Source organism: Procambarus clarkii, chromosome 82 (genome assembly GCF_040958095.1).
Source record: "Procambarus clarkii isolate CNS0578487 chromosome 82, FALCON_Pclarkii_2.0, whole genome shotgun sequence".
NCBI lineage: Eukaryota > Metazoa > Arthropoda > Malacostraca > Decapoda > Cambaridae > Procambarus > Procambarus clarkii.
In genome coordinates, this window is record NC_091231.1 from 2912255 (window position 1) to 2938633 (window position 26379).

General features: G+C 38.4%; 1 protein-coding gene across 1 annotated transcript in view; it reads right to left on the reverse strand.

The window, feature by feature from the left end:
* Window positions 1–2534: 2534 nt before the first annotated feature.
* Window positions 2535–26379, reverse strand: part of sd (TEA domain transcription factor 1 homolog scalloped) — a gene marked incomplete in the record, with an annotated part of 195129 nt that continues 171284 nt past the window's right edge. The window contains 9 exon segments of the mRNA XM_045752266.2: window positions 2535–6019; window positions 6257–6491; window positions 11680–11846; window positions 13603–13665; window positions 14046–14244; window positions 14821–14990; window positions 21531–21569; window positions 23539–23550; window positions 25699–25826. Of these exon segments, the coding sequence (XP_045608222.1) occupies window positions 5906–6019; window positions 6257–6491; window positions 11680–11846; window positions 13603–13665; window positions 14046–14244; window positions 14821–14990; window positions 21531–21569; window positions 23539–23550; window positions 25699–25826 (1127 nt within the window).

The window sequence follows — 26379 nt, forward strand, 5'->3', positions numbered from 1 at the left end:
AGGCCAAGAAGACCAGATCAGTAAATAAATTTTCTTCCGAAAAAGACCAGGTTGAATACAGGTAGCAATGAACTGTCACCATTGGATACAACAGATGCACCCCTGGCAGAACAGACTAAGAATCGATAACCAAAGGATACCTTTGGAAGCCAAATGGGGGCACTCCTTGAATGAAATGACTTGCTGAACGTAGCCTTAATATAAATGTGGTTATGTTGGGCATCACCGGTGTGTTGTATATACAAGTACATGATACTTAGTGTACACTTCAATTAATAAACCCTAGAATGCCCCCAACCATTGTGCCTCACTAAGGAGTCAGTGACCCCTTGCACTACTCTATTACTTACTTACTTAAGACACACTTCCAAACAAACAACGGAAGTCACCCTTGTTAGGGCAGTAGCATCACACGACAAAGTTTAAGAAAGGCTGCCATAAGCACATGTAGCTAAAATTTAATAGTTTTGAAGTCTACACAAGTGATGCTTGTAAACCCATACATAAAGCAAATAGTATGTCTTGGGATGATACACAAGCAAATGGCCCCCACATGAAAGAGTCCAAAAGATATCCAGTACTTACCTAGAAATATTTGGAATCCCGAGAAGCTTGGCAGCTCGGGGAGTGTTCCACATGGGTGAATATCAGGCGAAGGATTGTCTAGTGTTGACGTGGGAGCTGGCAGCTCCCATTACAGCTGTAACTAGGGGTTTTGAACTGACTACTTGTTAGTTCTTTTGTAGAATCATTTGCCGCTTCATTCTAATTTCTTTGTGAAATCTTAAGAGTGTTTTACTTCACTTAATTCTTCGATGTTTCCTTCATGCCAGTGATTGTAAGTGCACCAGGTTCTGGTTCTGCCCTTTGGTAGTCACTTAATGACCCTTTGGGGTTGATGTGTATGGAGCTGTCTCAGTAAGCCTAAGTACAGAAAGTCACTGTTTGGCCCCTTCAGAAATGGTACATGCACATTGAGCAAGTTGAGCACTGCTGAATATAAACAAATTGGCAAATACACAATTTGCACAAAAAATGCAAGAGCCTTGAGCCCAGTAGACTTAGGAATCTGTACACCAGTTGATTGACAGTTGAGAGGTAGGACCAAAGAGCCAGAGCTCAACCCCCGCAAGCACAACTAGCGAGTACAACTCGGTGAGTACAATGACTTGACATAAACACACAGACAGATATACACAGAGGCAATGAGTGTCTGACAAAGACACACACATATATCTGTGAAGGAATTATATACAGTATAGCTAGTCATGGTCACGCTGCAATACATTTCAATGAATGAACGGAGCACTTGACTAAATTCCGGTTCATAGCCTACCTGATGCTCAGGATCAACTGAGGTGATTTGGTTCAGGTGTTGTCATCTGGTGTCAGCAGTAGTACAAGGCTGACAAGTAGCAGTAGTACACAGCTGACAAGCCAGCCAGTAGTTTGCCAAGGTGTTTTTTGCCACTCTCATGGTGGCCAAAGAAAGCAAGTAAGGAATATGTTTTTCAGCTTTCCACAGTTTACTTAAAATTAAACAGTTACTGTGGTTGGATGATTTCCTCCAGTTGTTCTTAGTATCATTCCGACCTATAAAGACACATCTGAGGCACTGATACAATATATCAAATGTCATCCTTCCTGACTGCACAATACTCTTCCTCTATATCAGTGGTGTTCTTAGGTGGTAAGTGAAAGCTCAGAGATGGTGCTTTCTATTTGTAACATCAATTTGCAAGACCGCTTAATTATTTATACAATCAGTTGAGAAGGCTGGTTGCTATCTTCTACTCGCACCACCACTGTTTGTACAAAATAGATTCTTCTCAACCATCACTATGTAGATGAAGCAATTTCCAATTGTACCATTGCTGCTGTGGGTTTGTGGCCAATTTTTTACTTACACCATCACTGAGAATTAAACAGTTTCTACTTGTATGAACAGATTAGCCAGTTTCTTTTCTATCCTTTTGTTGAGGCACCTTTTACAGTGTGTTATTATTGGAGTTTCATCCAAAATCTTGTAGAAAAACAGCCTGCTTTCAGTTCAAGTCTTCTTTATTCTTGTCAGTTCATTGTGCTCCATTCAACTATTCATTATATCTCCTTGCGACATCATTGTAGTTATAGGCATTTTCTGTTTGCCATTGCTGTTGTTAAGTGCCATTTTCAATGTTTGCCATTGCTGTGGTTGAGACGTATGTTCTACTTGTACTACCACAATGGCTAAAAATGCAAATATTTACCATTTTTATCATCAGTGTGTAGATAATGGGATAGGTGCATATTTCTGAACAATTCACTTTTAATATGGATCTACATTGCATTTGTAATTATAAACCTTTCATCCACTTAATGAAAAATCTTCAATAAATGATATTAATAGTTATTAAATAAATAGTATAATAATCTTTTCTATAAAGGCAAGTAATGATGCTATATGATTAACAAAGTGGAATTCACAGATGGACATCAATGGTATAGACATTTTATTATAAAAGTAAAGAATCTGGATAAGGAAAAGGAAAGAATCACGTAAAAATGTCTATTTTATACAACTGTACAAAATGGTATTTCATCCAGTCTACCACATTCAGTTGGGCAAACACTGTTTCGGCCAATAATTCTGTCAACTTATAAATGGTCAAGAAACACAGTTTACAACAAAGTCAGATTCAGCAACATAATTTAGACTAAGCCTTAACTGTTTTCAGTCTGAGTAAAATATGAATTAAAATATTCAGAGATTTATCTAATAAAACCTAACCTCTTCATCAAATAATATTTAGCACAACATAATCTATTTATGAAGACACCACAGGTCAATATATCATTATAACACTACAATATATAAACTTTTTTATTATATCTGGTGCTCAGACTCAACTCAGTTACGTCATTGCCTAAACTCTGTCCCCAAGAACTGAACAGACAGACATGTGAGTTCAACAGTCGTGATTGGTGATGAAGGCCTTTTACATCATGGGAAGAAATTTCATGTGCTTGATATGAATAAGTATTGAAAGTTTTTCTGTTTGCATCCTTGGTTACATTATTAACAAACTATATCTGTAATGCATGTAAAATACAATAACCTCCTTGTGGCATGTAATAACAGCAATTTCTCACTCAAGAGTGGATACATATCCTCTATGTTCCTTTATCACAGTAATTATGAGGCTCATTTATCATGTTATTTGAACAACTGCTCATAACAGGTCAGTCTAGTAATATTAGGGGATGGTATCTGTAACATTAAAACCTCTGTCTACACATAAGCTTTCTATCACATTACTTAAAACCAAGGAAAACTGCGATGTAAAAACAGAAGAAAAATGTCAGTCTTCTCAATTGGAAAATTTTGACAATAATTATTTATAAATATGATAAAACGAGTGATCCTTAAGGAAGGATTTTGGAAATATATTTTCTTCTTAACACAAATTTAACTACATAAGAAAAAATATTTGATGTTTTAAACTGCAAACCACATTATTAATACTGAGTTGTTTCTGGCTTAAGCCTCAGCATGCCACAAAATGCCACATTAGAGCCTCTATTTTAAAGTATTACAAGTCTTGCAATTCGGTCCTACCCAGACCACTCTTCACCTGCTGCACTTCTCGGAACACCCTCAAAAGTCTACAGCAGACAATGGGCAGCTAGAGATCCAGAATCTGGACTTTAGATACAATAATACTTTAAGACTTGGCTATTGATTATCTACTCTAAAGGTGGGTTGGTCATCTTACAGTAATACCAGAATAAGGAACTGAAGTTCTTCACTCTACTGGATGTTTTAAATGTATATTTAAACCTGATAATGATGGCAAACTAAAATATAATGTAGAATTCACATACACTGTGATAAAAACAGCACCTTTAGTTTTGATACAAGAAGTCAGTAGTGAAGATTAAGAAAACAAACACTCTTGCCAAATGTATTGGCCATCCCAAGAAAATGCGTCGTTTAGGTTTCGCACTGTCAAAGGATAGTGTGGAAACATGTTGGATCTGATTGGGTTTTGACGGACAGGAGAGGTAGTTGCCTGGATAGTCAAGCTGCCTTTCCTTGCCATTCTGAGGATGTACAACTGCCGGAGAAGCCATTATACGATTTGAAACAATATGTATAGGGGGAAGTAATTCTTATTGTCATAAAAACTTGTACATTATAAATAATTCTGCATATGTTCAAATAGATAGACTATAATTTTACAGTTCCTCAGACTGCAAGGAATAGAATGGCTAAACAATGAAGGCACTTTGTGTGCTTGCGACCAAAATCTCATAAATGAGTGTGAGAAAAGCCTCTGATGAATTAGCACAAATTATCATTTAATATGGCAATCTTTAATTATTTGTATAAAATAAAATAATATAACAACATACTGATGATGATTTATGTTGCACAAACAAGTTCTTCAGAGTATTCACATATATGTCTTGGCACTAAAACAGCAATGCAGTGAATTGGAACACAACTATTCCCATTCATAAACTTCACCTCCTGACTTTTAAAGCCTTTGGATAAGAACATCTGAGATCACAAAAAATTCCCTAACAACATCAACAACTTTGCAAAATGAAATAATAATAATAATAATAATAATTATAATAATAATAATAATAATAATAATGATCTACCGGTATACAGGTGGCTGTGGAGGGACGCATGTTGCATATTTAAAGGTTAAGGGTGTCAGCGAACAACATGCGACCTTCTTGCCCCAGTGATATCTAGACTATTCAACAGTTTTAAACACTGACATTCCTAAACTACAGAGAATTGGGAAAAAAAGAAGAATAAAAAGAAGAAATAAAAGTAAAGCGATATGTGTAGAACGATCGTTAGAAGCTGCTTATTTCGGCAGTAACAGCCTTCAATGATAGTTTGTACAAAGTGGAGAGAAACAGTGTATTATATAATACAATATTAAAGATGTGAAAGACACTGTCATAATGTTGCCTCACCATGGACTTGCAAACAGATTTCATTTTCTCTGAGTATAAATTACAAAAATATTTAATCACTTTGTTCACATTTGGATAGTCACAATATGCATTGCGTGATTCGATAACGCAGGTGTGTTTTTTTGTTTTTGTTTTTAAGTACAGTAGGCATTACAATGTATTTGCATGTTGATGAACTGGATGGGCAGCAGCCAGCACACTATATATTGTTTGTCAACGAGGCACAGAGCAGATCGCACTCACTCCTCCCCACACACACACTATCTGCCACCCTTATAAGTATATATATATCTGTACATTTTATTATGCAACCATTAATACCACTTGTATCATATTCAATAAAGTTCAATGATTCAAATATGTATCTATATAATGTATCAGATGCCTTTTAATGTAGTGCTATGCACATCCAGAGCTGTATATCTGAATATCAGATCACAAAAACTCTGCATGATACACCAGTAACCAATACTGAACTACTAATGCTGTTACATTGTAGAAAACACATGCAAGCAATATCTGCAGTACTGTATTTGAGTATCATAGTTCCATTATCGTGAGTGCCTTTGGTGGTGGTCTTTGATATAATTTCATAGCTGTCTTTGCCATTTTTGCCTGTGGCTTGGTGAACAGCTTCAACAATATGCCAGGACATCTCTGTATAGGACACATAACTGGTACAGGGTAAGCTGCCAAACCTTGCAGTACAACCTTGGGAGTGTGAGCTTCCTTTATGACTGATGCCTAGGACCATGATGGATTTTTTAAATACCGTATAACCAAGCACTTGCAGGCAACAGATGAGTTACACAGGGGCACAGCTGTAATCCTTCACAAGGCATTTCCTGCACTGTGGAACATAGTGCTACACAAGAAGCCAGCTCAGCGTCTGATATGACGCAAGGATGAGCTGTCCTGGGGCGTATTGTTAGTCTTTAACTAGACGATAAATGTGATGTTGCGCACCATGCTCTGACGTAGAAACCTCAAATACATAAGCCACACACAATAGCGTTTCTTGCGTGTCCCGGTTTGTTACTACCTGTAAAGAAAGGTAAATGTATTTAGGTATGTTATTCTTCTTATCTACATAGCCATTGGTTTAGCACTTTCTCCTCGTAATAACCATGGTACTCTCTATTATTATATACCGGTACCTAAAACATTTCTTAATTCTTTTATGAAGCCATTTAGGTGGTCATGCATTAACATTTTAATAATTATAAAAGAAGTGAATACAGTGCCACAATTTTGTTGCAGTAACACACTATAAAAATACCTGCAAGATGGTGAAATTCTCCAACACACTATTCATCATGTATTTCTCTGGTAGATGCTTGAGTTTATGAATGAAGTTGATCATGTATTCACACATAGGTGAGCGGTGGATGCGATACACAAACCGTGCATTCTCAAAACGAGCATATTCTGTTTCAACTTTTTCTACAACTTGCTTGCCAAATGAACATACTTTTGTGGAACAAGTGATTGTCATATTCTCAGGACTTTCATATCTGTGTGGAATAAAAAGGAACATGTATCAATAACAGCACATCCCTGTATCCATAATGCATTGCAGTAACATAAGATATTTATAAGCAATAAATAAATTTTGCAATTACCTGTACACATATACTGCACAACATTTCACAATTTAAACTGTGCTGCTTATTTTATTGATTTTCCTTGACACCCTGTTCCCAAATGGATCTTGCACCCTTCTTAAGATGGCCACCAGCAGAATCTGAGCCAGACACTTCAAAATCATTCGTGCTAAGAGATTCAATGAAGCACCTTAGATGTTTGTTGAAGAATTTTATATGCTGGTTGGTTATATATGATTGATTATGGGCTTTTTGTAAAAGTGAAGCAGTTGGAACTTACTTGCAGTAAAAAGAGAAAGTAAAGAATTTGTGGAGAATGAAGGCTGCCAGTAATCATATACAGTGCCAAAGACTGCAGCAGTCAAGTGAATTGAAAGTGCTACACTAAACTGCCCAACTCTGGAAACAACTCAAATTGGTACACAAACCAATTGCAGATTACCAAGTCTGCAATCACCAAGTCAGCAAGGCTTTGTCTGGCGTTGGAGCAAACCTCTGGCTGCCCAGACACAAATTACAGTATTGCCATTCCCTACTAAAGTTGCAATATAGGCAACACAAAAAATACCAGTGTTGAATGTAACGAAATGCCAGTTTCTGGGTGAGGCCTGAAGGCTCCCTGGAGCTAACCGGGCTGATATGAATGTATTAGACCCCTGGCATCAGTCAAAGCACATGGAGTTCTAGGCCTACCGGGGAACCACGAGCCAGAACCTGGTCCTCTCAGAGAGGCACAAGGAGCAATGGCCTATAGAAACCTCCGTGTGGTTGGAAGCATTCTATGTCTGCCATCGAACGAGTCAGGCACCAAGTCAAGCACCCAGAAAGGTAAGCACCCCAAGATAAACCCCTATTCTGGTTAAAATATTGCTACTGACAGCCGAACTAGTGGACAGAACTCCCCAAATAAAAATGAGCAAATGAAACATGACATCATCATGTCGCCACGCCGCTGTCTGCGCAAACCCCCTCCCTGGAAGGGACGAAGGGGGAAGCCCCAGACCCCCCCCCACGCCGGCTATCCACCCTGGATGTAAAAAAATGCTAAAAAAATACCGACCAGAGGGAGGGAGGGATGCCGGAGAGCTTCTGGGTCTCACCCAGAAACTGGCGTTTCATTATATTCAACGCTGGTTATCTGGGGAAGCCCCTCCAGCTCCCCGGAGCTACTTACCCCAAAGTCAAAACAAGAAGGATTTATCCAGGAGGGGGTTGGCCCTCGCTCCTTAATGCGACATCGAGACAACTGGCTGCAACCGCCGACCCAATGCGACACAGACTTGACTAGGCCCAGGCACATTGACAAGGTAGCGAGCAGCCAGAACCCTCTTTGACCTCCAAAAACCCCATGCTCAAATGTCAGCCCAAAGACATGTTACCAAAGATGGCAGCCAGCGCAGCCAACTTACGAATGTCATGTGCACAAGGATAGACCGCAGGCTGGCTGGACTAAATAACCCTGTGGACGACCTGGGAGACCCAAATCCTGGAACAGGGAAGAAGGGAATATGGGTCAACCTGAAGTTCGTCCCCGGCCACTGAGGCCATGACGCGCAGGTAATGGCGGAGAGCCGCAACCGGACACAACACATGAAGCACCCCAGGCTAACCAACCAAGCATCAACCACCCAAGAACCCTTCTGGAAAGCAGCAGTCTCATTATTCGCCAGAAAAGAAGGAGATGGCTACAAAGAAACAAACCTACCACCAGGACCAAAGGAGTAGAAACCCCTGTGCTGTAGGAGAGCATGAAGCTTCTTGACCCAACCCCCAGAGGCCAATGCCAACAGGAAAAGAGGCTTGGAAAAACAATCCTGCACCGAAGAGGCCACCACAAACAGAGGAGGAGAGAGAAAGGAGAGCACCCGGTCCAATGACCAGGACAGCTCAGGCGGTGCATGAGCAGGCCAGAGGTGAAACAATGCACGAGACAGCTTGTGGAACAGGAGCAGAAGTAACAGCTACCCCAAACGCAAGCTGCAGCGGTTCTGCCAGCGTTGCACAATAGTGTGGCGATAGTATTTGGCATAAGATGATAGTCCTGAACCAACCACGAAAGGAAAGAACCCAAACCGAGACAGAAAGAAGCCTACGAAGGGACAAGAAATAACAGAAGGACTGCCAGGAAACTTCAGACTGCCAATGAGACAAAGCACGCAGGTGGGACACCATCAACAAAGCCACCTGATCACCATACTAGTGGTGATAGACGTGCGTCAAAAAGACCAGTCGTGAAGACTTGAGGAGAAGATCGAACCATCTATGTAACGGACCAGTCCGATCTGCTGAAAAAGGCAGAGCCGCGGAAGACCCTCGGGTTTGGACATCGAGCAACCAGCACCTGAAACCAAGGCTGGGCCATCCACCAAGGAGAGAAGAGGACTACACTCCCTTGGTAAGTCTCCAAGCAAGCTAGGACTTGGAGTAACAGCTGAACCGGGGGAAAGAGGTACAGATAACCCCCATCTCGACCAGTCCTGCCGCAAAGCATCGACCCCGATGGCCTTGCAGCTGCGAAGGGCACCACATACAATGGGAGATGCCTCAACCATGCTGGCACAAAGAGCCCCACCTCCAGGAGCCAGTACGTCTAGCAGAGTCAACTAAATGAGTCGGCATCAAACGTCCATTCCGTAGATAAGGGAATGAACCGAGACAGGCCGTTGGACACCCACCGAACGTGAACGGCCAGGAGGGTCAAACCCCGAGAACTCAGCAGATGAGTCACCCGAAGCGACCAGCCCCAAAGAGCCAAGGACCGCATCGAACCCCCTCGGTTCAGACAATGAATCACCAGGGAGCAGTCCGAATGGAGTCGGATCATCGATTCAGGAGCAACCTGAACCCTCCAAAGCGTCATCCACACTGCTGCAAACTTCCACACCGTGCTGTGGGCCCAGCAGAAGAAAGGACCCCACCGCCCCTGGCCGACCTGGTGAGCACTGGTCACAAAGCCCCAGCCAAGAGACGACGCGTCCATGAACACATCCGAGTGAGGGACTGGGTAAGCGCCAAGGCAATGAACAACGAAAAATCCGAAGAGGAAGCTGGCAACACAGCAGCTGACACAAAGCCCCTGGGGGCCGAACCCAGCGATTGCAAGAGAGGCAGAAGGGACTTCCGCGAAGGAACCAGAACAGCCGACAAAGCCAAACCCGACACGGTGAGTGGACCATCACGGCAAAGTTTAGGCTCCCGCACAAACCCTCGAGCAACTGGCGGATGACCCGGGAGTGGTTGTCTGGTAGGCTCCCCTGTGTCTGGGAGCCTTCCAGACACAGGCAAAGGCGTTACTGCAGCCGAAGCAGAGCCTCCGGAAGGAGAGGCAAGGAAGCGGTCCGAGAGTCCGACAAGACCCAGCCAAGACCGAACCTGAGAGGGAAACAGATGAGACTTCCTCCAGTTTACCAGGAACCCGAATTGCACATCAGCCACAGAACTGCAGGGTGGATAGCCGGCACAAGGGGTTGCACAAAGGCGCGGTGTCATGGTGACGTCAAGCTATTTTCATTTGGGGAGTTCTCTCCACTAGTTCGGCTTCCAGTAGCAATATTTTAACCAGAATAGGGGTTTGTTTTGGGGTGCTTACCTTTCTGGGCGCCTGACCCGGTTGATGGCAGACAGAATGCTTCCAACCACATGGGGTTTCTATAGGCCATTGCTCCTTGTGGCTCTCTGAGGGGGTCCAGGTTCTGGCTCATGGTCCCTAGTAGGCTTAGAATGCCATGCGCTTCTAATCTAATATAGGGTCTAATATATTCGTATCAGCCCGGTTAGCTCGGGGAGCAGAAGGGGTTTCCCCCAGAACAAAATAAAAAAAAAAAGGTCAAATGAAGCCCTGAAGTTGAGCCAAGGTATGATTTATTAGGAAAACAAGATCATAACCATATATGGTGAGGAAAATGCTTGAAGGTATCCACCCAATACCCAGTAACCATCATCTGCATCTTAAGCAAGGGTGCAGAACACCACAAGAGAATTGTGCTGCTGGAAAGGTCAGGAGATGATGCACTGTAGAAGAGGTCATGGACTGATATACTGCAACCCATTCTCCTGTTTAAATAGTAGTTATTTAACTGTGCACCATAGTACAAAGATTGCTGTTCTAAGCAATTAGACAGTAGAATTTTGTATTATTCACTTTATAGAGTTGGAAAAATGAAGTTAAAAACAAACAAATATTCCTAGGCCTAGTGTAGCACACACATGTACTATATGTGATGTACTCAGATATCATGTTTTATGCCTAAGGTTAGGTTAGGTTAGTTTATCTTTGCAACATAAGTACAAAATAGTATTCCAGTTTATCCAACTCAATAGTGCTGATTTCTACTTTCTAATTTTGTTGTACGTCAGGATATACTGTATATACTATGGTCCTCATCGTTATTATAAGTACTACAAAAACAGGAGGATGGGCTGTATACTGCTGGGAGGGGGGGGGGGTCAGGGGTCAAGGGTTGATGTACTGCTGGAGAGGTCAGGGGTTGATGTACTGCTGGAGAGGTCAGGGGTTGATGTACTGCTGGAGAGGTCAGGGGTTGATGTACTGCTGGAGAGGTCAGGGGTTGATGTACTGCTGGGGAGGTCAGGGGTTGATGTACTGCTGGGGAGGTCAGGGGTTGATGTACTGCTGGGGAGGTCAGGGGTTGATGTACTGCTGGAGAGGTCAGGGGTTGATGTACTGCTGGAGAGGTCAGGGGTTGATGTACTGCTGGAGAGGTCAGGGGTTGATGTACTGCTGGAGAGGTCAGGGGTTGATGTACTGCTGGGGAGGTCAGGGGTTGATGTACTGCTGGGGAGGTCAGGGGTTGATGTACTGCTGGGGAGGTCAGGGGTTGATGTACTGCTGGGGAGGTCAGGGATTGATGTACTGATGGGGAGGTCAGGGATTATTGTAAGGAGATAAAGAGGTGCCAGCTTCTCATGCTAGTGATTATGTCATGATGAATGGGATGAAAATATGAAGTGAGAAATTTAGTGATGAGCAGAAAGCAAAACATATTCAGTGATTGTATATAAACGTAGCTTAGAAGTATATGAGTAGTTACTGGTATTAGCAAGTGTCAAGTGTACTTTTGACCAACACATTACTCACTGGCTTGTGACACCATAAAATGTCCCAGACTCATCCTGAATGTTGACATTTAGGTCAGCCCAGAATTTAACAAGAAAGAATGCACTTTGAGGTCCCTTGTCATAAAGTTCCTTTAGGCCGCCTTTTTTTTCGGGGAACTTGTCATAGATTTGCCGAATGTCGACCGCCTGAAATAAAAATGAATTTCAGTGATTCGCATGAACAATTTATTCTTTCTTTAGCAAAAAATGTGATGACCCAAAATTTCCAGGGAACTTACATGAGTTGATAGAGTGAGTGTTATATTGCTTAAGAGATAATGTGGGTGGCTAGCATAACATACAAGAGATAGAGGTACTAAAATATGAAGTGTGAACTAGTGATACAGTACATGGATCGTAAACGGCAGATTTTACAAAATCCCAATCAATACAACATGTTTTATAATGAATATGTAAATTACAATATACTGTACTGTACTGTATATTTAATTTACAGCATTCATAATGAGATTTGTATAGTTTATTCTTAAATCATATAAATGAGTTGTTTTATTCACATTCAGAATATGCAAAAATATTGCTTTTCATTGTACAGTACTGTGCATAGATTTGCCTATAATCCCTTGTAAAGTAGAGACAATTATCACATTTCCATGTGGAAATAAATTTTCCTTTTATGTTCTAATCTTAGTGAATAAACTTGTATGTTAAGCACATGGTGTTTCAGGGAATTCTTCTCCCTCATATCACAGACTATGCTGGCATGGTCCCATAAAAAAAAATCCTATGCCATATACTAGCCTATCAAATAATTAAATTATTTATAAACTGATTACTCTAGTTTCTCCAATCCATCCTCTTACAAGTTATGTCCCTTTTTGCTCCTACATGCACTCAGGTTAAAAAAGGACATACTGTAATTTAAAATGGAATCGGCTGACGAAAGTGATGTACTGTCCTGTTTTCTGTTTGGGTCCTCCGGCTTAGTCTGATAGGACACTTTCAATTAACTGTTTTTATGGAGTTTTGAAACCTTAGGAGAACTTTTTGCCCTCCTAACCTACTAGATAATACTTAACTTGCCATTTTGGAAAAAAAAAATCCATATTTTCTCAATTATTTTTCATTTTCAAATTACGGTATAGTAATGCCTTTTTTGGCCGTAGCGCATACAAGCAAAAAGTGATGTAATTTGTAAGAGGACAGGTTGGTTTCTCTGCACCATCAGGTAAAGATCATACACGACCTATAATCTGGCACGACCTCCTCAAGATCTTGTACCATTGCTCTAGGCATTTTACATTGTTGATAATTACTGTGAGCAGCTTGCATGCTAATCTAGCTGCTAACAGCCTGCATACTAACACTACACGCGGAGCCACAGTGAACCTTCATTTCATAATATTCTATATTTTTACTGTATGAATGCATGTAATATATACAGTACATTTAAAAAATGTCACTGGGTCGTCCTTTTGGAGATTAGGAAATAGCCACCCTAATCCCTGTACCAATTGGCCCAAGTTGTTAGGTATTTCCAATGGCTTTAGTTTGCAGAACCTCTAGGAGTTTATTCCAGTGATCTCTCACTATTGGTAAGAAAATACACCAATACAATTTCTTCACATTTTCATCTATAGTTAACAATCATGGCCTCTAGTTTTGCTTGTTTGTAGCTTAAAAACTAAAAATATTGTGTGTGTGCTTCTGAACATGAGGTGTAAGAAAGACATCCTGTGGTGTTGTGAGAGGAAATGCAAAAACGTTGTTGTCCATAATTTCAATAAATGTTTCCAACAGGTAAAAAAATGGCATTCAGCATGTACACAAGTGAATAAACCACATATAGCAAAATTGTTAATATGTAGTTAGTATTTATTTAGTTGATTGTGACTAGCAAGTTCTTTGATATACTGTACCATAGGTACTCGAGTTAACTTACCTCTAATATAGGATCTGCATAAGTTGTTGGCCCACCTATGTGTACAAATAGATGTTTCTGATACTGAAAAGAAGATTAGATTGGCTAATTACAAAACAGTTTTTGAAGGCAAATAATTTTTTTCCTGAACTAGCTAATAATGTCATGAGGAAAAGTATTGTTGATGGCTCATGATGTACATGAAATGGACTGTTAAGAAAAACAAAAACTTAAAATAGTCTGTTTCTCATTGGGCAACCTAAGTCACCTTTGAAGCGTAAGGGTCAATGTCTTAACGTTAAGGGTTAAATCACTATAGTAATTTCTTAGTTTTGGAAAATGAATTTATCATTATACAGTATGAACAAGGAAGCTTGGCTTCAGTCTGGATTGCAATAGTGACAACATCTTTCAAAAACAGCCACAGATACACCCAGCTGCTAGTAATCAATAAATAAACTTACTGTGTCGGGGTCTCTCTGGGACTCCATGAAGGCGCTGAATTCTACAAGTCGTAACTTCTGGGTAGCAATTGATCTTCCTTCCCAAGGAGGTACTGTGACAGATGGAGCAGCTGCAGGTTGAAGTAAGCCACCCATTCCGCCTACAGGAGGTTTGGTCTCTCCACCCATTCCAAACGGAGACTGGGCAAAAGGCTTGACACTGAAAAACAAAAAACAAAAACTTATTATAAGATAAATACACAATACTAAAATACTGTATATTGACATGATAAGCCAACAGGCTCTTATCATTGTACTGTAACTTCAGAGGCAAATTTGTTGAATATTTTGTGCATACTGTATAAAGATATTTCAAGTTTTTAAGTTGATGCTTTTAATTTCTTTATTACCCTCTTTATACTTAGGTGAACTATAGTGCAGTCTCAATTACCCCAAAAATTTTTTATCTGAAAACCTACATTAACGATTTATGGATATTTGCAATGGAAAATAAATGTAAAAAATATTAAAATAATATACAGTAGTGCTGAAGAATACTTAATGTAATCTTGGCATCAGTCGAGTACTGCATATGCAAATACATGTTCTATTGTGATAATAAAAAACTTCCTTAATGCCAATAAATAAAACAGTCCAAAGTCTTCTAAAAATCCAAATTACAAGTGAGGGTACTATTCCTAATTACTTTGGATATTATAGCCTCCACTGTGCCTTAGTTATATTATGAGAAGAAGTATTTTTTGTATTTTAATATTCAAATGCTAATAAAACTTACTCTTGACTTGTCCCAGCCTGTAATCCTCCCGGCCAGAAAGCACTAGCATATGACACTGGTGGTGGGGGTAGGCCTAGTGATGGTTTGTTGTGCATCGCAGTCGCAGAGACAATCTGCGCGGATGACATGGAGGACATTGTGTGAAGTGCCTTCTCCTTTGTGGCAGAATCCTGTAAATATAGTTGTATATTTATAAATATCTATTTTACACGTTCTTAAAATGGTCTTCGTTATTACTCCATTGCGAATTTGATGGGGGCTGTGGGATGGCACTCTCCTATAATGGATGACTAATCTAGACAGGAAAAGGAGATTTAAGATATTCTCAGTGCCAGCTGACCATACATAATATGTACTGTATTGTACTTTCGGAACCTTGGTAGAAACACATTAAATCAGTACCATGTCACTAATAAAACCTACAAGAGCATCTTGGCGACCTCCAAATGTACTGTAAAATTGTAAATCATTCATTGCCTAACAAACTGCTTCCATTTAATATTTATTACTGGAATTAAACCTATCATTCACCATTTATACACATGATCACATGATTTACTCACATGATCACTCAACATATCTTCCCACCTTCTGCACCTTAATCACATCCTTTTTACATGCATATTCATCTATGTTGCTATCCTTATCTGACATCCATATATTCAATAGGAAAATTATAGTAGTACACATATTAAACATAGTACAGTAGTAGATTTCTTATTACAGTAGTTCTCTCTCTCAACTTTATAAACCACAGATTTTCATACTATAACTTTCCATACTTGAAAGAAAAATCACAAGTAGACTGTGTTGAAGATATGTTTCCTTGAAGGGTTTTGTAAAGCTTGATGAAATACTCTACAGGCACACCACACAAAGTAGCTATTTACTAAGGAGAAAGAAAGTACGGTAAACGTTTAGTCGGGTTCAAGAGGCGAGGGATTATGTCACAATATATATTTTTATAAAATCAATTTAGAGTGAAAATGTAGTACTGTACTGAATTTTCCATTGCTCTCCTAATGGTTTTGTAGTGCTTGATGGCTGCATATTTAATACACTGTCTTCTAATATTATTTTCTTGTTTGATAAGGAGCTTGGCATTCTTGATGTTCATTACTTGTTGCTCCTGATTTCTATGTGGTAATTATTTATAACATAAGTATAAGGTGTGACATGTCAGTACGTAAATCTTCATAGCTAAGTTTCTGGAGGCATCTTCTACATATACTTTGCCACAATGACTAAAAGGTATTGTGAAAATCCTTGCTTAGGCAATCTTGTTTCTGTTAGTTTTGCTTCTAATGAGAACGTTAGGTGTAGTGGGTGTTTTCTGCCACCCACTTCCACTTATGTCTGCTCTTCATGTTTTCCCTCAGTTAGAAAATCTGACCGTGTCCATCTAATCTCTTCCCCTCAATATTGTGTATGTAGTGATCATATCCCCTCTGACCCTTCTCTCCTACATTATTTGATTAGCCTTAAACCTGTTGAAATAGCCAAGACCTCTTTAGTTTGGGAACTAGCCATGTTGTAAACCTCTTCTTTTAATCTTCTTTTTATGCTTCATTAGATATGGATTACATTCTAGAGCTGTGTATTCTAGGATTAGCCTGACATAAGCTGTGTAAATTGTCTTAAAATAGCCCTTGTTTAGGATTTTGAATACCATTCTTATGTTTGCCAGTTTTCCATATGCTGTACTGCCGTATTTATTTTATCCTATTTACATGGACTTCCAATGCTGGCATTATGTCTACATTACCAAGTGTATCAAGGTTATGACACCTGTAGTTGCCTGCCTCTTATGGTGTATTCTTTCTGGTCTCCTTTTCTTCTTCCTGTCTTTATTACCTTACTCTTGTTGCCACTGAAATCCAGCAATTGTACATCTGCCCATTCCTGCAGTTAGTTAAGGTCTTATTGCAGCAGCACTACATTTATTTTCAGTTTGTATTTTCCTCATTAGTTTTACATTGTCTGAAAACACTGACATGTACAAGCTTACCTCGGTACAGTAGGCTGATAACCGAGATTGGGAATAGCAATAGGCTTAAGGCCTACATCTCTCAGGTTTTGACTGTGTTTTCTGTTCATTAGGCACTCACATACTCAGACTGTGTCTTACTAGTTATCCCTGTCTTTCCATTTGTGAGAAGCCACACACATTAAAATTATTTTTGATAGTCAAGGAAGATGCAATCTTCTGAGCCCCCCTCTCTCCTGCCATATCATGGTGACCTTGTCATAGAACTAAGTTTGTTATCTACAAATTTTATCCTCTCCAGATGCACCAACACTTGTTCCCATATTATTATATCCAATACTTTGTAAATGTGTCTGTGTACACACATGGGATGTGATTGAAAAGTTATAAAGCTATATGTACAATACTTGTACTGTACTGTATAAACACTGGGATGTAAAAGCCAAAGGCATTATCAGAATGCAGTTTGATGTCTATGAACTCTGGCCTTCAAAGCATTTTATGTTTTGAATTCTGAACAGTAGGCATGAGAGTGTAGCCATTTCTAAGGTATGTTCTGCATTAGTGTTGAAGGCCTGGGGCACCACAAATTTGTTTAATCAGAGTAGTTAATCACAGTTCAATGCTACTTCTTTTGAGGTAATGCAAAAGAATCAAATACAAATTACCATGATTGAAAGTTTGATCTTGTGAAATAACTTCCTAGTGTACGGCTACTTATCATAATATGCACCATGATCCACAGGAATGGCTGTGCTCTCCCACCTCTTTCACAACATTGGAATGAGACAATGCAACACACACACACACACACACACACACACACACACACACACACACACACACACACACACACACACACACACACACACAGACTGAATCCTGAGACACTGGACAGGCTTCATGATAATGTATCTTTAAGTTTTGAATCCATGTCAGTACAACAAAATCAGCTGCAAGACATAAAATGAATAAAAATTCCCCTATTTATGAATAAACCAAATCAATCAATCTATGCATTAACTGATAAAGATGATCAGTAGCTATGAAGCAAAACCCCATAGCTACCATTTTCTAGAGTTTCAGGTCAAGTCATCCCCTTTCCAACCAGCTCTGAACCTAAAAGAACGGCAATAACCTAATACTGTATAACCTAACCCAACGTTACATAACCAGACTACCTAGCCAAACCTAATACTGTATATGCAGGTAGTCAAGACAAGCGAGGCTAACTGGAAGAGAAAGTTGTAAAAGGGCATCGAGGAATTACAGTGTAATCTTTACTTCTTGTAGATGTTTATACAATCTTCCAAGAAAAACTGTTGCAGGACTCCTGCCACTGAATTAGATGTTATGATCAAACCATAAATTAAATAATAAATTTTGATATTTATATATACAAAGAGGCTCAATGCCAAGAACACCTACCTAAACATATGTTCAATGTTTATGTAAAGTACTGTAGAATACTATGATACTGAAGATGTACTAATCTTTCCTAGACTAATACAAGTTATGCATATTAATCAATATTTCCAGAAAATGCATTATAATACTAAATTAATATACAGTATTATAAATCATATTTTTTATCAATGACAGTTTCACATTATGACTTTGGGACTGTAATGGCTTCCAATGGATATATTTTTAAGCACAAACTTTTTATTTTAAAGTTATTGTTTACAAATAAAAACACTGATGTTCTTTATACATGATATGTAACATAAACAGACACAATAACATAGGTGCAGGCAACTTGAAAATCAAGTTACATGACATGGACAATTTGGAAGTCAAGTTACAGTAAGACAACAAATTGTTTCCAAAATATTTAAATAAAAAGTGGAATAAATAATACAAATTATGTATGGTTAAGATCTAAAATTAGTTTGTACATATTTATTGTACAAAACACAGGCAATCTTTAAAATAGTAACAAATAGCTGGCCATTGGTCACCAATACGGAATTATTACACGAGAATGAGGCTTTTGCTCTGTCTACTACTGATACTTCTCCATCAATCAACTAATCAATTACACAACTAGTTTAGAACGTCTTTGGTCAAAACATTCTTGCAATTGAGTCTAGTCTGAACAAAACGCTTTAATTCAGATACAAAAGATAAAAGCACTAAACTATATGATCTAAAAGACAATGTGTCGACCATGTAAACTAAAGCGTTCATCCCTCATCACAATCATCTTGTACACAAAAGACAAGTACTGTACAGTAATTCTAGAGTTGAAAAGCAGACATGCTATTTATAACAGATAATAATTGTACCTGTTTTTAAATACTATACTGTCCAACCACACTGCCTAAGAATTAACCTGGACTCTCTTCATATACATCACCTAGGAATTAACCTGGACTATCACCACCTACACTGCCTAGGAATTAACCTGGACTATCACCACCTACACTGCCTAGGAATGAACCTGGACTATCACCACCTACACTGCCTAGGAATTAATCTGGACTATCACCACCTACACTGCCTAGGAATTAATCTGGACTATCACCATTTAAACAAAGGTGTTCTGTACATGTATACCACTGTGGCAGTCACTGCTCTTTCAGATTGAATTATTCGTAGGGTTGTTAATTTATTAAAACAAATTACTGGGTAACATACTTGACATGGGACCACTGGATTGTTCCCAGTATAGGGTAGACATACACTGTACTGTATATGCATGAATTTGGGTGGCTATAAACAGTGGGCTGTCTCAGATGGGCCAATGCCCCTCTCTTGCAGATTCATTTATTCTTATATTGCTATTAGTTTAAGTAATAACTGATCCAAATAAACAGCAACTTAAACAGATTTTCTCGACAAATGTTCAGCATTACGTTTGTGCAAGACACTAACACATGTAAACATCATATAAGGTCAAGAAGGCCTACAAACTATAGGCATCATCTAAGATATTTTGAAACTGTAAAATGGTAAACATTAAACAATAAGAAAACTTTTTCTCAATATGATAATGAAGCTACTGTATAAGGAAATTATGAGCATCATCCATAGATATTGTATCTTAATTTAAAACAGACAGTACCTAACTGCTTTAAAATAATATTTAGGATAATCACACAAGCCAGAATTATACAATTTTAATGATAAATAAACTATTAATGAATTAAAAATAATAACTTCATATGAAGATCATATAATATTTACTGTATTTTATACTGTATTAATGTCACAATTCTCCCGCAAACGATAAACTCATCACCGGCAGTGTGCTCGTGAAACCTTCCCTGGCCACAGGACACTGTCAACCTTATCACAGATTTAGCAACTTTTCATTCTTGACATGTCAGATTTTTTGTTAAAAGATAGCCTTTGCTTTTTCTATCCTTTCTTAAATAACCTTCTTGTTAATGCTACTTCAATCTTCTTAATCTGTTCCTTGTTTATTTAGTAAAAAATTTAAAAAACCTCCCTTCCATGGAGTACCTTCAATGCACACTTCATGTGTGTGTGTCTTTCACACCTAAAATTGAGAGAAGGAAACAGCTTCACTTAAACAATAATGATATTGTATGAATGAACACGTAAGCAATATACTGTACAATATTTGTTTTTATGAGGAAAAACAAATTCTGACTAATGTTTTAATTTTTTAAATTATATATGAATAATATATCATATCTTAAAAGTTTTCTCTAGATTGTAAATTTACCATTTTATTTGTACTGTATTTACCATTATATGACAAAACGTAAAAGCTGCTATCCCAAGTCATTGCTCCAAGCCACACCCACGATACAAAACACTACACGAGAATTAATGGTTTGTCCCAACCCAAGTTGACCAGACACGTGCTTTACCACAATCTAAGCTACTGTATTTATCTTCCTGTGTTGTTCATCCTGAGAAATTGCACTGATTTGCAGTATACTATTGCATCTGGAAATGCATTTCAAAACTACAGTTAAAACATACTGTACTCCAATTTCTTTAATGTAGGGGCCTCGTAGCCTGGTGGATAGCGCGCAGGACTCGTAATTCTGTGGCGCGGGTTCGATTCCCGCACGAGGCAGAAACAAATAGGCAAAGTTTCTTTCACCCTGAATGCCCCTGTTCACCTAGCAGTAAATAGGTACCTGGGAGTTAGTCAGCTGTCACGGGCTGCTTCCTGGGGGTGGAGGCCTGGTCAAGGACCGGGCCGCGGGGACACTAAAGCCCCGAAATCATCTCAAGATAACCTCAAGAAGATATGTACTGTATTAATTCACCTTAATCGTCTATGAAAGAACTATTACTTAAATATATATTCTCTATTGCTACTGAATTACTGTACACCTAATTAAAGTAATAGCATTCATTCTTAAAACCTACTGTATTGTACTTTTTATACGTTTTTATATTCCCCAAGTGTAATTTTGTTATGCCTTCCCTTACCTTCATACTTGTTCCTTCACCCTATATATTTAGCACTGTTTTCTTTACATATACACTTCGGCGTGTTAGACAATACAAAAATATATGAATATCTTATATGTGTAAAAATAGCTCAAGTACATTTAAGCAAGATATGTGAAGACACTGTACTACTGTGTACATCACTGTATGGATACTGTATGACTATTGTGAAATGCACTACCTATATGTAACTTTTTCTATTTGATGTCTAAGTGAAACTGGTTCCTCCTCTTATGAAGAGAAGGAAATACAATAAGCAAACTAAAAAAATTAAAAAAATACTTGCCAGTCTCAACATTCCGCCATTTTCATCAGACGTGCAGCCCTACAACAAGGTACAAACACAGGTAAGTATACAAGACAAATTATTTCACACAGGCAACCTAGCTGCAATCTGTCACTTTTGAACTGATTTAGTAATACTGTACTGCTATTTAATCAGTGGACAACTAAATTTACAGTACAGTAATAAGTTAATTAAAACTTTTTACTGATGTTTAAATACTGTAATTACATCCTAGATCTCTTACCAAGCCTAATGGTAAAAAAAATAGCTGGAATTAATTTCCTTCATCAGTAAATCCCTGTACTGTACAACAAAATTTTATCATCTCAAAATAAAGTGAGCAACTATATTGCAACAATGAAGCCAGTTTTAGTGGGCAAAGAAGCATTAAAGTGCTCAGTGAACTTGAGCACATACATGGCAAGGATTAGGGTTATTACTCACAAAATTATCAATCCATACTGAACACAAATGTCAAGCACTGTTCAAAGGAAGAATTTAAATATGCAATGGTTTTTCAAAATGATGAGCCTTATGCATAATTCCTTCGACAGTATATGCAAGCTGTTTACAGATTCAATGAGTACTTGAGCTATTTTTATTTTGAGATGTTGTCTAAGTACAGTACTGTACTCCACATGTTAGTAAGTACAGGTCAGAATAGGAAAAGCACAAACTAATTTGCCTTCATATGTGTTACCAAGTTGTACAGTATTTTAAGAGCAACTGTCCTCTATATTCCTATACAAGTAACACAAGTTGTGTCTCATACAGCCTCTGTTTAACTACGGTGATTCAAATTAATTTTAATTCTGTATATAAGTAGGTTGTTGCCCTTGTCCTCTATCCCCCCCCCCCCCCCCCGTGTAGCTGCCACCAGCACATCTATTATAAACTAGTCAAAAACAACTACAGTATATGCACTTTCATCTAAAATTTTATTGATGAATTTCTATGACTGGTAAATATTAAATCATGACATTAGAAAAATAATATTAATAATAACATGGCATCAAAGTATAGTGATTCTTATACAAAGTTACTCTGCATTATTATCCTATATTACTACTCTACTGCTACGGGTCTTGACAGCTTAATGACAAGACATTGATAATTAAAATACATCTTTACCACAGAAACAATACATACTGGTGTCATACTGATACATCCTAGTATCATAATATGAGTTAAGGTAATTAGTCCAAGATGTCTCTTCAAAAAAAAAAATTATATATTATATACATATATAATTATATATTATATATATACATATATATACATATATATATATATATATAATACATATATATATATATATATATATATATATATATATATATATATATATATATATATATATATATATATATATATATATATACACACTGTATAATACTATATTATACTAAACCATTATCAAGATGTGGGATAGATATGAGATAAATCAACACCATAATATCAATATAAGGTGTTGCTTTTCCAAAATATGGTGCACAGGCTAAGACAAAGTAGAGGACACCATGCTAAAATATGGTACTAACTTTGGCATCCATTAGACAGAAGCCTATTCTTCCCCTTCAGCCAGGCAAGAGTGAGCATACAGTGTGCAACAAGAATTGAGACTACTGAGGCGCCGTACATCTCAAGTGCCATGGTTCAAATCTGGTAAATACAGTACTGTACTCTACTGCCTCACCTCTTGACTTAAATGTACTTTCAAACAAGATAGATAATACAAGAACAGAGCAATAGATGACGAGTGAAAGATAACAAGGACCAGTGGGTAACCACATCTATCATTTCAAAAACAAGTGAAGTGCTGGTGATACAAGGTGCAAAAGTAACAAGCATAAATTGTACTAGGCATAAGAATATACAAGTAGGACAAAAACAGAAGAAAGTGTGTGTGTGTGTGTGTGTATGTGTAACTATGAGCATGGTTACATTAGGTGAGGGTCACACTATTATACCCAGCCGAGCAACAAAGCAGAGACCTCAACCTCCTTACCCCTGGTACATCCTGCAAAAAGAGAATTCCACTTGTGAGTTTAACAAAACCATACTAGATACAGTGCCTGTTTTGTGATATTACATACAGTATCTGCAAAGTCACTCAAGTTATTGTTAATTTTTGCACTTTTAAAATGTGTATTGTATATAAATCTCACCAAGTATGCTGTTTCACATCACTGAAAACAAACATTTAAGGCCTTTCTGTCAAGTTATGCTCTTATTTAATCCTATAATCAGTGACACTGTACCAGGGGCATATAACTGATAGTTGCTATAACTCAGTTAGTTATACCACTAATGATTTGCATATAAAAACCTGTATTTAACTTGTCAATATCCTTTAACACCCATATATAAAAAGTGGTTTTCATAAATCTTTTACAAAATATGGGACTGTCAAAGAATTAAACCATACAAAAGCAAATTGTAAAAAGGTCAAACTTCTTGTAATATCTGAAATTAACAGCTTCATTTGGCTGATGATTTAAATATCAATGATATATTTTAAGTAATATGAAAACAAAGATGTCATTTTTCTGGTAACAATCCAAGAGGTGGATGGAACCCCAACAGGTCAGTCGCTTACTCTCCGGACCACTGACATACATGTATGCAAGTGAGCATCTTGCCTACGTATGTGTGTGTTTATATGCTATATTGTAATAAATGAAGTGTGTATGTGTAATTACTTAAGTGTTGTTACACAACCCGTTCTCACACCAGGCTGTTTAAAGCAGTGGCCGTCCTCCCAGACGCATTCATCAATTTTAACATACTGTGTATTAAAAATTGGTTTGTTCTCATATATAAATTAATATTCTTATACATAAAAATTGTCTGCATAGTTTGCCGTAGGTTAGGTTAGATTAGATGTTTAGGTTCTGTTGGTATTAATTTGTATTTATAAGTTCGTGGGTGAAGCATTTATAGAATTGTGGTTCGAACAGAGTACGTGAAGCACTTGTTCCGAAAGTGTTTGGACGTCATCAGTTGAGTTGTGTGTAAACCACTTTTCATTCATAAACAGGGGGTTTGTCGGCTAGATTAAAGAGCTTATATCTTTGTATGCGAGAACGGGTTGTGTTACAGGATGAGAGCTGAGGATCGAACCCGGATCTTTGGACTACGACTCCCGAGCACTGTGTGTTTCTATTTGTTTGTTCTTGTGTGTGTGTACTCACCTAGCTGTTCTTATGTGTGCGTCCATATTTTTCCATTTTGTAGTAAATTATATAACGAAATTCAGATAATCAACTGAATACTTTTTATCATTCATGAATAGAAATGTGCATTCAGATTTTTTAAACATTAAGCAATGCATTTGCTACTATAGTTGTTACGGACTTTAACATCATGTTCTTTAATTCAATTATAAAGTAAATGTAAGTTAGTGTTATTTCTGCACGAGGCTATAGCCTGACGTACTTAATAATAATTTATAGTTCGATCACAAAACTGGAAGAATCGCTCTTCCATAATTACTTTTCAAGAATCGTGAACTTTTCAATTACTGGATGAATCATCATTTTTTTGTGCTAACATTTCTTCTGGCAATTATATATTAGTAAAAGTGACCAATATTAGGAAATTAGAGACAGTGAGGACTGAATTGGAGACTTCCAATCACTGTATGTTATCTAGCCATCATTAAGTGGAACTGTAATCCCCTGTATCTGCCACCTGCTCTGTTTACCTTGCTGGGTCACGGAAACCCCCACATCACCTACTTTGGCCGGAGTGAAGCACCTCTGGTTGCATCACAATGTTCTCATTAAACGCACCATATATATTTCTGATTATAAGGCCACAGGTGGAGGCGTGCGATCAGTTCCGGAAATACCTGAGGAATAACAACGTGCGTAATGACTGCGTATATTCTGAAGTTCAGTCCTGTTGTGACCTTTTCATGGTCTATTAATATGACACGGCCCAGAACAAAGGCTAATCAGGCAAACTGGTTACCTTACACAGTCATTAAGAACAAACCGATTCCACGAGCTGTCACCGATGTACAACTGTAAAGGCATAGAAGATCTTCGCTGGCTACATTTCAACCCATTCCAGGACCAGAGGAAGAACCATTGAGAAGAGGAGGAGGAGGGTGTGACCTGGAAGAGAAGTGCAGACAAGGAGTGGAGGAGGAGGAGGTGCTCACCTTAAGCTTGGCCTGTATCTCCCTCAGCTTGCGTCTGGCCAGCACCTGGATGTGTGACGACACCTGCTTGCGGGTCCGCGTCTTCCCGGTTCTCAGCTTGATGTAGCGGGCGATCAACTCATTGCGGCCTGTAACAACAACATACACACTCTCACTCGCGTGTTCTATCATATGTGGTTTACATTTGTAAAGCGCCTACTACACGCATGAGTGTGTGTGTGTGTATAGTTGCTAGTTGTACTTACTATTTGTGCCTGCAGAATCGAGCTATTAGCTCTTGGACCCCGCCTTTCTAACCAATCTATTTCCCTATATTATATCTAATACATATATTTATCTCTAACACACGCACACACTGATATATGTAAATGATCTCCTAGAAGGTATTGACTCGTTTCTCTCACTGTTTGCTGATGATGGTAAAATTATGAAGAGGATTGAAACAGAGAATGACAGCAGAACAGCCTTCAGGAACCTGTGTAAGGAATCATTCAGAAATCTTGTATACTATATATGTAAGACTAATCCTGGAGTATGCGGCCCCAGCATGGAGCCCGTACCTAGTCAAGCACAAGATGAAGCTGGAAAAAGTTCAGAGGTATGCCACTAGACTAGTCCCAGAACTAAGAGGCATGAGTTACGAGGAAAGGTTGCGGGAAATGCACCTCACGACACTGGAAG